The following is a 16,289-nucleotide window of genomic DNA, read 5'->3' on the forward strand; positions in this document are numbered from 1 at the left end:
AGATCATTGGGGTTCACTATCACCGTCGGGATCATCGGTGTTCACTATCACCGTCCGGATCATCGGGGTTCACTATCACCGTCCAGATCATCGGGGTTCACTATCACCGTCCGGATCATCGGGGTTCACTATCACGGTCGGGATCATCGGTGTTCACTATCACCGTCCGGATCATCGGGGTTCACTATCACGGTCGGGATCATCGGTGTTCACTATCACCGTCCGGATCATCGGGGTTCACTATCACGGTCGGGATCATCGGTGTTCACTATCACCGGCCGGATCATCGGTGTTCACTATCACCGTCCGGATCATCGGGGTTCACTATCACCGGCCGGATCATCGGGGTTCACTATCACGGTCGGGATCATCGGGGTTCACTATCACCGTCCAGATCATCGGGGTTCACTATCACCGTCCAGATCATCGGGGTTCACTATCACCGTCGGGATCATCGGGGCTCCGCTCCTCCCTGACCCACCTCCCTCACCCACCCACCTCACCCACCTCCCTCATCCATCTACCTCACCCACCTCCCTCACCCACCTCCCTCATCCACCCACCTCACCCACCCACCTCACCCACCTCATCCACCCACCTCACCCACCCACCTCACCCACCTCCCTCATCCACCTACCTCACCCACCCACCTCACCCACCTCATCCACCCACCTCACCCACCCACCTCACCCACCTCCCTCATCCATCTACCTAACCCACCTCCCTCACCCACCTCCCTCATCCACCTCCCTCATCCATCTACCTCATCCACCTACCTCATCCACCTCAGGTACCTCGCGCACATACCTGCAAATAACCAAAAATATACATTAGTAAAAATAGTAATGTTTACAATGATATGGATGACAACAATGATGATGATATTGTAATTATTGCTGTTGCTGCTGCTGTTGGTTACACAGAGTACTATGTATCAGGAGGATGGCTTGATATCTACCTCACTCGTTCATACTCTTCAACATATATTTCTCCCTAACACGATTCTGCCTATCTCTCCCTGCCTATCCCTCCCTGCCTATCCCTCCCTGCCTATCCCTCCCTGCCTATCCCTCCCTGCCTATCCCTCCCTGCCTATCTCTCCCTGCCTATCCCTCCCTGCCTATCTCTCCCTGCCTATCTCTCCCTTCCTATCCCTCATTTCCTATCCCTCCCTGCCTATCCCTCCCTGCCTATCCCTCCCTGCCTATCCCTCCCTGCCTATCCCTCCCTTCTCTTTCCTTCACTTCCCTCCAAGTTCCTTACTCTCTCTTTCTCTCTCTCTCTCTCTCTCTTTCTCTCTCTCTCTCTCTCTCTCTCTCTCTCTCTCTCTCTCTCTCTCTCTCTCTCTCTCTCTCCCTTCCACTTCTTTCTCTCCCTTCTTTCTTCTTCCTACAAGATCCTCCGCGTCTCATTACGTATTCGAAGCCTTACAAAGGGAAACGAACGAGTTGTGGCGAATTCTTTTTTCTGCATGTGGCTGCTGATTGGTGGAGCGGGGTAGGTGGCACAGTGGGGGGGGGGGAGGAGGGGGTAGAGGAGGGGCAGGGGGCACAGGTGAGGGGAGGGGGTAGAGGAGGGGCAGGTGGTACAGGTGGGGGGAGGGGGTAGAGTAGGGGCAGGGGGCACAGGTGGGGGGGAGGGGGTAGAGGAGGGGCAGGGGGCACTGGGGGGGAGGGGGGAGGTATGGGAATAGTAAAGGATGAGAGGGGAAAAGAAAGGGAGGGGGGGGGTGGAAATAAGGGGAAAGTGGGTGGGGATAGCGAAAGGAGGGTAAAGCTGGAGTAAGTTTAGTGGAATGGCAGGGAAAAGACGGGACGGGGCGGAGGAAGGCGGGACGGGGCGGGGGAAGGCGGGACGGGGCGGGGGAAGGCGGGACGGGGCGGGGGAAGGCGGGACGGGGCGGGGGAAGGCGGGACGGGGCGGGGGAAGGCGGGACGGGGCGGGGGAAGGCGGGACGGGGCGGGGGAAGGCGGAACGGGGCGGGGGAAGGCGGGACGGGGCGGGGGAAGGCGGGACGGGGCGGGGGAAGGCGGGACGGGGCGGGGGAAGGCGGGATGGGGCGGGGGAAGGCGGGACGGGGCGGGGGAAGGCAGGACGGGGCGGGGGAAGGCGGGATGGGGCGGGGGAAGGCGGGACGGGGCGGGGGAAGGCGGGACGGGGCGGAGGAAGGCGGGACGGGGCGGGGGAAGGCGGGGCGGGGCGGGGGAAGGCGGGGCGGGGCGGGGGAAGGCGGGGCGGGGCGGGGGAAGGCGGGGCGGGCAAGGAGGGACGGGGCGGGCAAGGCGGTTCGAGGCGGGCAAGGCGGGGCGGGGCGGGCAAGGCGGGACGGGGCGGGCAAGGCGGGACGGGGCGGGCAAGGCGGGGCGGGGCGGGCAAGGCGGGACGCGGCGGGCAAGGCGGGACGCGGCGGGCAAGGCGGGACGGGGCGGGCAAGGCGGGACGGGGCGGGCAAGGCGGGACGGGGCGGGCAAGGCGGGACGGGGCGGGGGAAGGCGGGGCGGGGGACACTAAAGTTTGCTATCGTCAGGAGATAACCAAGTTGTTTACGACTCTACTTAAGGGCGTCCGCCGCCGGCCAACGTATTTATATATTAATGTATTTTCCCAGAGTGCGTCGCGCCGTATAATAATCTACATGAGAGGGAATGTCTGTGTGTTCGGGGCTGGAGGGCAGGCGGTTGTGTTTGGGGCTGGAGGGCAGCCGGTTGTGTTCGGGGCTGGAGGGCAGCCGGTTGTGTTCGGGGCTGGAGGGCAGCCGGTTGTGTTCGGGACTGGAGGGCAGCCGGTTGTGTTCGGGACTGGAGGGCAGCCGGTTGTGTTCGGGGCTGGAGGGCAGGCGGTTGTGTTCGGGGGTGGAGGGCAGCCGGTTGTGTTCGGGGCTGGAGGGCAAGCGGTTGTGTTCGGGGCTGGAGGGCAGCCGGTTGTGTTCGGGGGTGGAGGGCAGGCGGTTGTGTTCGGGGCTGGATGGCAGGCGGTTGTGTTCGGGACTGGAGGGCAGGCGGTTGTGTTCGGGGCTGGAGGGCAGCCGGTTGTGTTCGGGGCTGGAGGGCAGGCGGTTGTGTTCGGGACTGGAGGGCAGGCGGTTGTGTTCGGGACTGGAGGGCAGGCGGTTGTGTTCGGGGCTGGAGGGCAGGCGGTTGTGTTCGGGGCTGGAGGGCAGGCGGTTGTGTTCGGGACTGGAGGGCAGGCGGTTGTGTTCGGGGCTGGAGGGCAGGCGGTTGTGTTCGGGGCTGGAGGGCAGGCGGTTGTGTTCGGGGCTGGAGGGCAGCCGGTTGTGTTCGGGGCTGGAGGGCAGCCGGTTGTGTTCGGGGCTGGAGGGCAGCCGGTTGTGTTCGGGGCTGGAGGGCAGGCGGTTGTGTTCGGGGGTGGAGGGCAGCCGGTTGTGTTCGGGGCTGGAGGGCAGGCGGTTGTGTTCGGGGCTGGAGGGCAGCCGGTTGTGTTCGGGGGTGGAGGGCAGGCGGTTGTGTTCGGGGCTGGATGACAGGCGGTTGTGTTCGGGACTGGAGGGCAGGCGGTTGTGTTCGGGGCTGGAGGGCAGCCGGTTGTGTTCGGGGCTGGAGGGCAGGCGGTTGTGTTCGGGACTGGAGGGCAGGCGGTTGTGTTCGGGACTGGAGGGCAGGCGGTTGTGTTCGGGGCTGGAGGGCAGGCGGTTGTGTTCGGGGCTGGAGGGCAGGCGGTTGTGTTCGGGACTGGAGGGCAGGCGGTTGTGTTCGGGGCTGGAGGGCAGGCGGTTGTGTTCGGGGCTGGAGGGCAGGCGGTTGTGTTCGGGGCTGGAGGGCAGGCGGTTGTGTAGTGCCTCGCACAACTGCTCATGGTCGACTCCCCATTCTCCTCTATAAGTAGGAGTGACTCCTATTGCAACACTCTGAATACTGAAATGTGAGTTTAATTAACCGTAGAGTTGATGTGTAGTTTTTCGACTGTTATCGAGGGTCTCCCAATCCTGAGCACTCCAGTTGCAAACTCTGTGAGCAGGAACTACGGCATGATCTCCCGCACTACATCACTGAATGCCCAGTTATTAGACCTTTCAGACCAGTTGGCATGAGGTACCTGGAGCTTTGCAATTACTTTATTCACTCTCGTATTCTTGAAGATATCCTCACAGAATACCCAAAATTTGCCAGTGCAGGCTATTAAACACATGGCTCTGTATGACTAACCATCCTGCGAGATGGGGGACTTGTATTACCACTGCTACCTTATTCAATCTTGTGTTGTTGATATCCTCAAAATGCATCCGGAGTCTGCCAGTGCAGACCGCTTATCACATGCCTCTGTATGACTAACCATCCTGTGTGATGGGGATTTCTTAGCATCACCTAGTTAGCTTTTTTGACACACTGTACTCCACTTCATATAGTCTAGGGCAGCTGCACTAATGCAGATGTACCTCATAACTTAATAAAAAAAAAAAAAAAAAAAAAAAAAAAAAAAAAAGTTATCGAGGTTCATTCCTGATTTACCAGAAGGCAACTAACGCTAGTGGCCTCAAGAAAGACAGGAAGCCGGCGGCTTGTCAAAGGTGTCCCCCCCTCAATTTGCCTTGAAATTCAACGCCAATAACGTTAACTGAACGTTACTCGAACATGTTTTGCCCTTTAGGAGAGAGACGGGAGGGAGAGAAGGAGAGACTGTGAGATAAGGAGAGAGAACAGTAGAGAATAGGGAGGGAGGGCTAGAGACCGTGAGGTAGGGAGGCTGAATAGGGAGGGAGGGCTAGAGACCGTGAGGTAGGGAGGCAGAATAGGGAGGGAGGGCTAGAGACCGTGAGGTAGGGAGGCAGAATAGGGAGGGAGGGCTAGAGACCGTGAGGTGGGAGGCAGAATAGGGATGGAGGGCTAGAGACCGTGAGGTAGGGAGGCAGAATAGGGATGGAGGGCTAGAGACCGTGAGGTAGGGAGGCAGAATAGGGAGGGAGGGCTAGAGACCGTGAGGTAGGGAGGCAGAATAGGGATGGAGGGCTAGAGACCGTGAGGTAGGGAGGCAGAATAGGGATGGAGGGCTAGAGACCGTGAGGTAGGGAGGCAGAATAGGGAGGGAGGGCTAGAGACCGTGAGGTAGGGAGGCAGAATAGGGATGGAGGGCTAGAGACCGTGAGGTAGGGAGGCAGAATAGGGATGGAGGGCTAGAGACCGTGAGGTAGGGAGGCAGAATAGGGAGGGAGGGCTAGAGACCGTGAGGTAGGGAGGCAGAATAGGGATGGAGGGCTAGAGACCGTGAGGTAGGGAGGCAGAATAGGGATGGAGGGCTAGAGACCGTGAGGTAGGGAGGCAGAATAGGGAGGGAGGGCTAGAGACCGTGAGGTAGGGAGGCAGAATAGGGAGGGAGGGCTAGAGACCGTGAGGTAGGGAGGCAGAATAGGGATGGAGGGCTAGAGACCGTGAGGTAGGGAGGCAGAATAGGGATGGAGGGCTAGAGACCGTGAGGTAGGGAGGCAGAATAGGGAGGGAGGGCTAGAGACCGTGAGGTAGGGAGGCAGAATAGGGAGGGAGGGCTAGAGACCGTGAGGTAGGGAGGCAGAATAGGGAGGGAGGGCTAGAGACCGTGAGGTAGGGAGGCAGAATAGGGAGGGAGGGCTAGAGACCGTGAGGTAGGGATGGAGGGCTAGAGACCGTGAGGTAGGGAGGCAGAATAGGGATGGAGGGCTAGAGACCGTGAGGTAGGGAGGCAGAATAGGGATGGAGGGCTAGAGACCGTGAGGTAGGGAGGCAGAATAGGGATGGAGGGCTAGAGACCGTGAGGTAGGGAGGCAGAATAGGGATGGAGGGCTAGAGACCGTGAGGTAGGGATGGAGGGCTAGAGACCGTGAGGTAGGGAGGCAGAATAGGGATGGAGGGCTAGAGACCGTGAGGTAGGGATGGAGGGCTAGAGACCGTGAGGTAGGGAGGCAGAATAGGGAGGGAGGGCTAGAGACCGTGAAGTAGGGATGGAGGGCTAGAGACCGTGAGGTAGGGAGGCAGAATAGGGAGGGAGGGCTAGAGACCGTGAGGTAGGGATGGAGGGCTAGAGACCGTGAGGTAGGGAGGCAGAATAGGGAGGGAGGGCTAGAGACCGTGAGGTAGGGATGGAGGGCTAGAGACCGTGAGGTAGGGAGGCAGAATAGGGAGGGAGGGCTAGAGACCGTGAGGTAGGGAGGGAGGGCGAGAGACCGTGAGGTAGGGAGGCAGAATAGGGAGGGAGGGCTAGAGACCGTGAAGTAGGGAGGCGGAATGGGGAGAGAGGAAGCCGAGGGGAGTGGGGGGGGGGGGGGGGAGAATAAGAGAATAATATATATACAAATAAATCCCACTCAATGAACCGTCTAAATTCCGTGGACCACATTCCCCTCCCTCTCTGTGGTGGACCACATTCCCCTCCCTCTCTGTGGTGGACCACATTCCCCTCCCTCTCTGTGGTGGACCACATTCCCCTCCCTCTCTGTGGTGGACCACATTCCCCTCCCTCTCTGTGGTGGACCACATTCCCCTCCCTCTCTGTGGTGGACCACATTCCCCTCCCTCTCTGTGGTGGACCACATTCCCCTCCCTCTCTGTGGTGGACCACATTCCCCTCCCTCTCTGTGGTGGACCACATTCCCCTCCCTCTCTGTGGTGGACCACATTCCCCTCCCTCTCTGTGGTGGACCACATTCCCCTCCCTCTCTGTGGTGGACCACATTCCCCTCCCTCTCTGTGGTGGACCACATTCCCCTCCCTCTCTGTGGTGGACCACATTCCCCTCCCTCTCTGTGGTGGACCACATTCCCCTCCCTCTCTGTGGTGGACCACATTCCCCTCCCTCTCTGTGGTGGACCACATTCCCCTCCCTCTCTGTGGTGGACCACATTCCCCTCCCTCTCTGTGGTGGACCACATTCCCCTCCCTCTCTGTGGTGGACCACATTCCCCTCCCTCTCTGTGGTGGACCACATTCCCCTCCCTCTCTGTGGTGGACCACATTCCCCTCCCTCTCTGTGGTGGACCACATTCCCCTCCCTCTCTGTGGTGGACCACATTCCCCTCCCTCTCTGTGGTGGACCACATTCCCCTCCCTCTCTGTGGTGGACCACATTCCCCTCCCTCTCTGTGGTGGACCACATTCCCCTCCCTCTCTGTGGTGGACCACATTCCCCTCCCTCTCTGTGGTGGACCACATTCCCCTCCCTCTCTGTGGTGGACCACATTCCCCTCCCTCTCTGTGGTGGACCACATTCCCCTCCCTCTCTGTGGTGGACCACATTCCCCTCCCTCTCTGTGGTGGACCACATTCCCCTCCCTCTCTGTGGTGGACCACATTCCCCTCCCTCTCTGTGGTGGACCACATTCCCCTCCCTCTCTGTGGTGGACCACATTCCCCTCCCTCTCTGTGGTGGACCACATTCCCCTCCCTCTCTGTGGTGGACCACATTCCCCTCCCTCTCTGTGGTGGACCACATTCCCCTCCCTCTCTGTGGTGGACCACATTCCCCTCCCTCTCTGTGGTGGACCACATTCCCCTCCCTCTCTGTGGTGGACCACATTCCCCCTCCCTCTCTGTGGTGGACCACATTCCCCTCCCTCTCTGTGGTGGACCACATTCCCCTCCCTCTCTGTGGTGGACCACATTCCCCTCCCTCTCTGTGGTGGACCACATTCCCCTCCCTCTCTGTGGTGGACCACATTCCCCTCCCTCTCTGTGGTGGACCACATTCCCCTCCCTCTCTGTGGTGGACCACATTCCCCTCCCTCTCTGTGGTGGACCACATTCCCCTCCCTCTCTGTGGTGGACCACATTCCCCTCCCTCTCTGTGGTGGACCACATTCCCCTCCCTCTCTGTGGTGGACCACATTCCCCTCCCTCTCTGTGGTGGACCACATTCCCCTCCCTCTCTGTGGTGGACCACATTCCCCTCCCTCTCTGTGGTGGACCACATTCCCCTCCCTCTCTGTGGTGGACCACATTCCCCTCCCTCTCTGTGGTGGACCACATTCCCCTCCCTCTCTGTGGTGGACCACATTCCCCTCCCTCTCTGTGGTGGACCACATTCCCCTCCCTCTCTGTGGTGGACCACATTCCCCTCCCTCTCTGTGGTGGACCACATTCCCCTCCCTCTCTGTGGTGGACCACATTCCCCTCCCTCTCTGTGGTGGACTTTGTGTACTACCCTACATGTAGAGGGGCTTCCCCTCCCTCTCTGTGGTGGACCACATTCCCCTCCCTCTCTGTGGTGGACTTTGTGTACTACCCTACATGTAGAGGGGCTTCCCCTCCCTCTCTGTGGTGGACCACATTCCCCTCCCTCTCTGTGGTGGACTATGTGTACTACCCTACATGTAGAGGGGCTTCCCCTCCCTCTCTGTGGTGGACTATGTGTACTACCCTACATGTAGAGGGGCTTCCCCTCCCTCTCTGTGGTGGACTATTGTGTACTACCCTACATGTAGAGGGGCTTCCCCTCCCTCTCTGTGGTGGACTTTGTGTACTACCCTACATGTAGAGGGGCTTGCTGGGTCGTGCTCCAGCTCTAGTACCCGCCTTCTCAACAGCAACAGATTAATGCAATGACTATATTCACTCTCTTTTAATAGTGATGTTTAGAGTAGTTTAAACGAGTTTATTTTGAAAAGACTGTCATGAGGAGAGAGAGCTAAGCCAGAATGAGGACAAGGAGCTTGGATACGAGGACAAGGAGCTGGGATACGAGGACAAGGAGCTGGGATACGAGGACAAGGAGCTGGGATACGAGGACAAGGAGCTGGGATACGAGGACAAGGAGCTGGGATACGAGGACAAGGAGCTGGGATATGAGAACAAGGAGCTGGGGTACGAGGACAAGGAGCTGGGATACGAGGACGAGGAGCTGGGATACGAGGACAAGGGGCTGGGATACGAGGACAAGGAGCTTGGATACGAGGACAAGGAACTGGGGTACGAGGACAAGGAGCTGGGGTACGAGGACGAGGAGCTGGGATACGAGGACAAGGAGCTGGGATACGAGGACAAGGAGCTTGGATACGAGGACAAGGAGCTGGGGTACGAGGACAAGCAGCTGGGATACGAGGACAAGTAGCTGGGATACAAGGACAAGGAGCTGGGATACGAGGACAAGGAGCTGGGATACGAGGACAAGGAGCCGGGATACGAGGACAAGGAGCTGGGATACGAGGACAAGGAGCTGGGATACGAGGACAAGGAGCTGGGATACGAGGACAAGGAGCTGGGATACGACAAGGAGCTGGGTTATGAGGACAAGGAGCTGGGATACGAGGACAAGGAGCTGGGATACGAGGACAAGGAGCTGGGATACGAGGACAAGGAGTTATGATACGAGGACAAGGAGCTGGGATACAAGGACAAGGAGCTGGGATACGACAAGGAGCTGGGATATGAGGACAAGGAGCTGGGATACGAGGACAAGGAGCTGGGATACGAGGACAAGGAGTTATGATACGAGGACAAGGAGCTGGGATACGAGGACAAGGAGCTGGGATACGAGGACAAGGAGCTGGGATATGAGGACAAGGAGCTGGGGTACGAGGACAAGGAGCTGGGATATGAGGACAAGGAGTTGGGATACGAGCACAAGGAGTTATGATATGAGGACAAGGAGCTGGGATAAGAGGACAAGGAGCTGGGATACGAGGACAAGGAGCTGGGATACGAGGACAAGGAGCTGGGATATGAGGACAAGGAGCTGGGATATGAGGACAAGGAGCTGGGGTACGAGGACAAGGAGCTGGGATACGAGGACAAGGAGCTGGGATATGAGGACAAGGAGCTGGGGTACGAGGACAAGGAGCTGGGATATGAGGTCAAGGAGCTGGGGTACGAGGACAAGGAGCTGGGATACGAGGACAAGGAGCTGGGATACGAGGGCAAGGAGCTGGGATATGAGGACAAGGAGCTGGGGTACGAGGACAAGGAGCTGGGATACGAGGACAAGGAGCTGGGATATGAGGACAAGGAGCTGGGGTACGAGGACAAGGAGCTGGGATATGAGGACAAGGAGCTGGGGTACGAGGACAAGGAGCTGGGATACGAGGACAAGGAGCTGGGATACGAGGACAAGGAGCTGGGATACGAGGGCAAGGAGCTGGGATACGATGACAAGGAGCTGGGATACGACGAGGAGGGAAGTAGACGAGGGGCAAGAACGGCACCCAACGACCTGGACCATTAAGCATCGAACGCCGGCCCTCCAAGATGCAACTAGGCCGGCTCCAAGCCGACCAGTCCAAGTGGATAGACCATAATTTCGACCAATTCTTCATCTAGTGCTCCCTTGTGGGGCAGTACGACCCGCAGGGGAGCAGTACGACCCACAGGGGAGGCAGTACGACCTACAGGGGAGGCAGTACGACCCACAGGGGAGGCAGTACGACACACAGGGGAGGCAGTACGACCCACAGGGGAGGCAGTACGACCCACAGGGGAGGCAGTACGACCCACAGGGGAGGCAGTACGACCCACAGGGGGGCAGTACGACCTACAGGGCCAGTACGACCCTCAGGGGAGCCAGTACGACCCTCAGGGGAGCCAGTACGACCCTCAGGGGAGCCAGTACGACCCACAGGGGAGGCAGTACGACCCACAGGGGCCAGTACGACCCACAGGGGAGCAGTACGATCCACAGAGGGCCAGTACGATCCACAGGGGAGCAGTACGACCCACAGGGGGGGCTAGTACGACCCACAGGGGCTAGTACGACCCATAGGGGCCCGTACGACCCACAGAGGGCCAGCACGACCCACAGGGGGCCAGTACGACCCACAGAGGGCCAGCACGATCCACAGAGGGCCAGCACGACCCACAGAGGGCCAGCACGACCCACAGGGGGGCAGTACGATCCACAGAGGGCCAGCACGACCCACAGGGGACCAGTACGACCCACAGGGGGGCAGTACGATCCACAGAGGGCCAGCACGACCCACAGAGGGCCAGTACGACCCACAGGGGGGCAATACGATCCACAGAGGGCTAGCACGACCCACAGAGGGCCAGCACGACCCACAGAGGGCCAGCACGACCCACAGAGGACCAGCACGACCCACAGGGGGCCAGTACGACCCACAGGGACCCAGTACGACCCACAGGGGGCCAGCACGACCCACAGGGGGCCAACACGACCCACAGGGGGGCAGCACGACCGACAGGGGGGCCAGTACGACCCACAGGGGGGCCAGTACGACCCACAGGGGGGGGCCAGTACGACCCACAGGGGAGCAGTACGACCCACAAGGGAGCAGTACGACCCACAGGGGAAGCAGTACGACCCTCAGGGGAGCAGTACGACCCACAGGGGAGCAGCACGACCCACAGGGGAGCAGCACGACCCACAGGGGAGCAGTACGACCCACAGAGGGCCAGTACGACCCACAGGGGGGAGGTACGACCTACAGAGGAGGCAGTACGACCTTCAGGGGGGCCAGCACGACAACAGGGGAGCAGTACGACCCACAGGGGAGGCAATTTGAAGATTATGAGGTGCATGTAACGCCAATTTCTCCAATATTCACTACGCTAACCGCTGACGTTCGCGGCAGACATCGCGCGCAAAGATCGCATTCATGTTAATTTTATTTTCCAGAATTGAGTTAAATTAATGTCCAGGATGTGCCAAGTTCGGTGATCTTTATTAGAATGTCCCGGATGTGCCAAGTTCGGTGATCTTTATTAGAATGTCCCGGATGTGCCAAGCTCGGTGACCTTTATTAGAATGTCCAGGATGTGCCAAGCTCGGTGACCTTTATTAGAATGTCCCGGATGTGCCAAGCTCGGTGACCTTTATTAGAATGTCCCGGATGTGCCAAGCTCGGTGACCTTTATTAGAATGTCCCGGATGTGCCAAGCTCGGTGACCTTTATTAGAATGTCCAGGATGTGCCAAGCTCGGTGACCTTTATTAGAATGTCCCGGATGTGCCAAGCTCGGTGACCTTTATTAGAATGTCCCGGATGTGCCAAGCTCGGTGACCTTTATTAGAATGTCCCGGATGTGCCAAGCTCGGTGACCTTTATTAGAATGTCCCGGATGTGCCAAGCTCGGTGACCTTTATTAGAATGTCCCGGATGTGCCAAGCTCGGTGACCTTTATTAGAATGTCCCGGATGTGCCAAGCTCGGTGACCTTTATTAGAATGTCCAGGATGTGCCAAGCTCGGTGACCTTTATTAGAATGTCCCGGATGTGCCAAGCTCGGTGACCTTTATTAGAATGTCCCGGATGTGCCAAGCTCGGTGACCTTTATTAGAATGTCCCGGATGTGCCAAGCTCGGTGACCTTTATTAGAATGTCCAGGATGTGCCAAGCTCGGTGACCTTTATTAGAATGTCCCGGATGTGCCAAGCTCGGTGACCTTTATTAGAATGTCCAGGATGTGCCAAGCTCGGTGACCTTTATTAGAATGTCCCGGATGTGCCAAGTTCGGTGACCTTTATTAGAATGTCCCGGATGTGCCAAGCTCGGTGACCTTTATTAGAATGTCCAGGATGTGCCAAGCTCGGTGACCTTTATTAGAATGTCCCGGATGTGCCAAGTTCGGTGACCTTTATTAGAATGTCCCGGATGTGCCAAGCTCGGTGACCTTTATTAGAATGTCCCGGATGTGCCAAGCTCGGTGACCTTTATTAGAATGTCCCGGATGTGCCAAGCTCGGTGATCTTTATTAGAATGTCCCGGATGTGCCAAGCTCGGTGATCCTTTATTAGAATGTCCCGGATGTGCCAAGCTCGGTGACCTTTATTAGAATGTCCCGGATGTGCCAAGCTCGGTGACCTTTATTAGAATGTGTCTTTATTGTTACATCAATTATTTGATTTATTGTCATTTACTGTTGTTGTCTCGTTATTTATCAGTGTTATTTTTCATCATTCATTGCAACAGAAATGTATTTTATTTATTGTAATTTAAATTGTACTTTTTATTACTTTTACTATTTATTACTTTGTTACTTCATTAGTCTTTTATGGCGTGTTTAAGACTCCATGATCCTCGTGCAACTGTTCCTCAGGTCACGGGTGACGAGAGAGAGAGAGAGAGAGAGAGAGAGAGAGAGAGAGAGAGAGAGAGAGAGAGAGAGAGAGAGAGAGAGAGAGAGAGAGAGAGAGAGAGAGAGAGAGAGAGAGAGAGAGCGAGAGAGAGAGCGAGAGAGAGAGAGCAAGAGAGAGAGAGCGAGAGAGCGAGCGAGCGAGCGAGCGAGAGAGAGAGAGAGAGAGAGAGAGAGAGAGAGAGAGAGAGAGAGAGAGAGAGAGAGAGAGAGAGAGAGAGAGAGAGAGAGAGCGCTAGAGAGAGAGAGAGACACCTCGCCCACTTCCGTCTCAGTAAAGAAGGCTCAGGGTGAGCGAGTTATACTAAGCATATATTTAGCGAAGACGGCTGCTCTACCCAGCCATTAAGTTCTCCTTAACGGGGTAAGATTTGTCTCACAAGTTTGGCCACAGGTCTTCAGCAGGCGGGGCGCTGAGACGGACCGCCGCCGCCCCCGGGGTATACACCCCTGCCTCCGTCACCTGAGTGACCGATGGCCCACTCAGGAGGGACGAGGGATGGGGAGGGGGGTCGTGGCCTGGGGTATACGGTTTTTGGGATGGTGAGGGAGGGCTAGGCTCTTGGGGTGTGGTGGGGTGGGCTAGGGGAGCTGGGATGATGAAGTGGGCTAGGAGGATAGTCTAGTGATGGGCTAAGGAAGCCTGCTATAGAGAGGTGGGCTTGTGTAGAGGGCTAGCTGAAGACGGGTTATGGAGGTTGATTTAGGTTGTGGGCTGGAGGAGAGGATTAGGTTGTGTGTTGAGGTGCTGGGTTGTGGAGGTGGGCTGGGGTGCTGGACCAGGGGAGGGGCCTGGTATGTACTCACCTGGCTGTACTCGTCTAATTGTGCTTGCGGGGGTTGAGCTCTGGCTCTTTGGTCCCGCCTCTCAACTGTCAATCAACTGGTGTACAGGTTCCTGAGCCTACTGGGCTCTATCATATCTACATTGTAAACTGTGTATGGAGTCAGCCTCCACCACATCACTGCCTAATGCATTCCACCTGTTAACTACTCTGACACTGAAAAAGTTCTTTCTAACGTCCCTGTGGCTCATGTGGGTACTCAGTCTCCACCTATGTCCCCTTGTTCGTGTTCCGCCAGTGTTAAAATCTTAGAATTTTGTAGGTAGTGATCATGTCTCCCCGAGCTCTTCTATCTTCCAGCAAAGTTAGGTTCATTTCATTTAGCCTTTCCTCGTAACTCATGCCTCTTAGTTCTGGGACTAGCCTAGTGACATACCTCTGAACTTTTTCCAAATCATCTTGTGTTAGACAAGGTACGGGCTCCATGCTGGGGCTGCATACTCCAGGATTGGTCTTACATATGTGGTATACAAGGTCCTAAATGATTCCTTACACAGGTTCCTGAAGACAGTTCTGATGTTAGCCAGCCTCGCATACGCCGCCGATGTTATTCTTTTTATGTGGGCTTCGGAAGACAGGTTTAGTGTGATATCAACTCCTAGATCTTTCTCTCTTTCCGTTTCATGGAGGACTTCATCTCCCATTCGGTATCCTGTTTCTGGCCTCCTGTTTCCACTGCCTAGTTTCATTACCTTACATTTACTCGGCTTGAACTTTAATAGCCATTTGTTGGACCATTCATTCAGTCTGCCTAGGTCATCTTGTAGCCTCATACTATCTTCCTCCGGCTTAATCCTCCTCATAATTTTTGCATCATCGGCAAACAGTGAGAAAAACGAGTCTATACCCTCCGGGAGATCATTTACATATATCAGAAACAGTATAGGTCCATGGACTGATCCCTGCGGGACTCCACTTGTAACGTCACGCCAATCTGAGACCACACCCCTCACACTGACTTCGCTGTCTCCTGTTGCTTAGGTACTCCCTTATCCAATGGAGTACCTTCCCTTTCACTCCAGCCTGCATCTCTAGCTTTTTCACTAGCCTCTTGTGTGGTACTGTGTCAAAGACGCTCTGGCTATCCAAAAATACGCAGTCTGCCCACCTCTCTCTTGTCTGGTCGTAGACCATAGTCGAAGACATAGGTCGTAGCTGGGCTGGTGGACCAGGAGAGGGGCTTGGCAGGTGGTTTGGGGATTGGATTCCTCGTGATAACTCTCGTTATTTTCTTTTCTAAAGTCTCAAGAAGTATTTAAAGCAAAACGATACTTCCGAAGATCACCTCCTGCAGATTCCCATTCTCCTTCCCCATCCCTTTCTCTTTACACACACACATTTCATATTATATAATTATATTATATAATTATATATATATATATATATATATATATATATATATATATATATATATATATATATATATATATATATATATATGTCGTACCTAGTAGCCAGAACGCACTTCTCAGCCTACTATGCAAGGCCCGATTTGCCTAATAAGCCAAGTTTTCATGAATTAATTGTTTTTCGACTACCTAACCAACCTAACCTAACCTAACCTAGCTTTTTCGGCTACCTAACCTAACCTAACCTTTAAAGATAGGTTAGGTTAGGTTAGGTAGGGTTGGTTAGGTTCGGTCATATATCTACGTTAATTTTAACTACAATAAAACAAAATTGACCTCATACATAATGAAATAGGTAGCTTTATCATTTCATAAGAAAAAAAATAGAGAAAATATATTAATTCAGGAAAACTTGGCTTATTAGGCAAATCGGGCCTTGCATAGTAGGCTGAGAAGTGAGTTCTGGCTACTAGGTACGACATATATATATATATATATATATATATATAATCTTGCAGGATCAGCACCCCAACCACCTCTTTCTGAAGCCCATAAGCAATCCAGCTGGGATCGCCCCACTGCCGACCAAGAAGCTGCAACTTTGCTAGAAGCTGCGACACCACCACATGACACTGCCCGACTTAGAGCTGAAGCAGCTCCCCATGCAGGTGACTTCCTATTAGCAACCCCAATGTCAGCAACCGGCACCCGTCTCACACCGCAGGCCCTCCGAATTGCCGTGGCTCTCCTCCTGGCTATCCCAATCCACACTGAATACAGGTGTATTTGCGGCGAGGCAGAGGCCGACAGGTACGGATGGCATGGCCTTCTCTGCCAAAGGACAGGAGACTGGCATGCAACACTCGGCGACGTTAATGACATTATTAAGAGACAGCCTTACCACAGCCGGTTGTCCAGCAGAGAGAGAACCCCGATACCTAATGCTCCGCAACTTTGATGAGCCTGTCGGTCGCCCAGACAGGATCACGGTGATTCCCTGGAAGAATGGTAGACAGTTGGTGTGGGACTACACTTGCGTTTCAACTTTAGCCAACACCTATGTTGACTTCAGTGCTGCACAGGCAGGAGGTGC

At 56.0% G+C, this 16,289-nt stretch overlaps 1 protein-coding gene across 1 annotated transcript; it reads right to left on the reverse strand.

Annotated features, from left to right (window-relative positions):
- Nucleotides 1-2,584: 2,584 nt before the first annotated feature.
- LOC138354406 (coagulation factor V-like) lies at nucleotides 2,585-14,273 on the reverse strand. The gene is made up of 2 exons (XM_069308594.1): nucleotides 14,224-14,273; nucleotides 2,585-3,872 (listed from the first exon to the last, which is right to left on the reverse strand). Exons 1-2 carry the CDS (start codon nucleotides 14,271-14,273, stop codon nucleotides 2,585-2,587), a joined length of 1,338 nt encoding a protein of 445 aa, XP_069164695.1.
- Between the last annotated feature and the right edge of the window lie 2,016 nt (nucleotides 14,274-16,289).

Source organism: Procambarus clarkii, chromosome 62, assembly GCF_040958095.1.
Source record: "Procambarus clarkii isolate CNS0578487 chromosome 62, FALCON_Pclarkii_2.0, whole genome shotgun sequence".
Classification (NCBI taxonomy): Eukaryota; Metazoa; Arthropoda; class Malacostraca; order Decapoda; family Cambaridae; genus Procambarus; species Procambarus clarkii.

What these genes read in the sequence shown, in the direction of transcription:
- LOC138354406 (XM_069308594.1), bottom strand. Translation starts at nt 14,273, where the DNA reads ATGGAGCCCGTACCTTGTCTAACACAAGATGATTTGGAAAAAGTTCAG. An exon ending in GATTTGGAAAAAGTTCAGAG is followed by an intron (nt 3,873 to 14,223) that starts GTATGTCACTAG and finishes CTCACATTTCAG; the next exon opens with TATTCAGAGTGTTGCAATAG.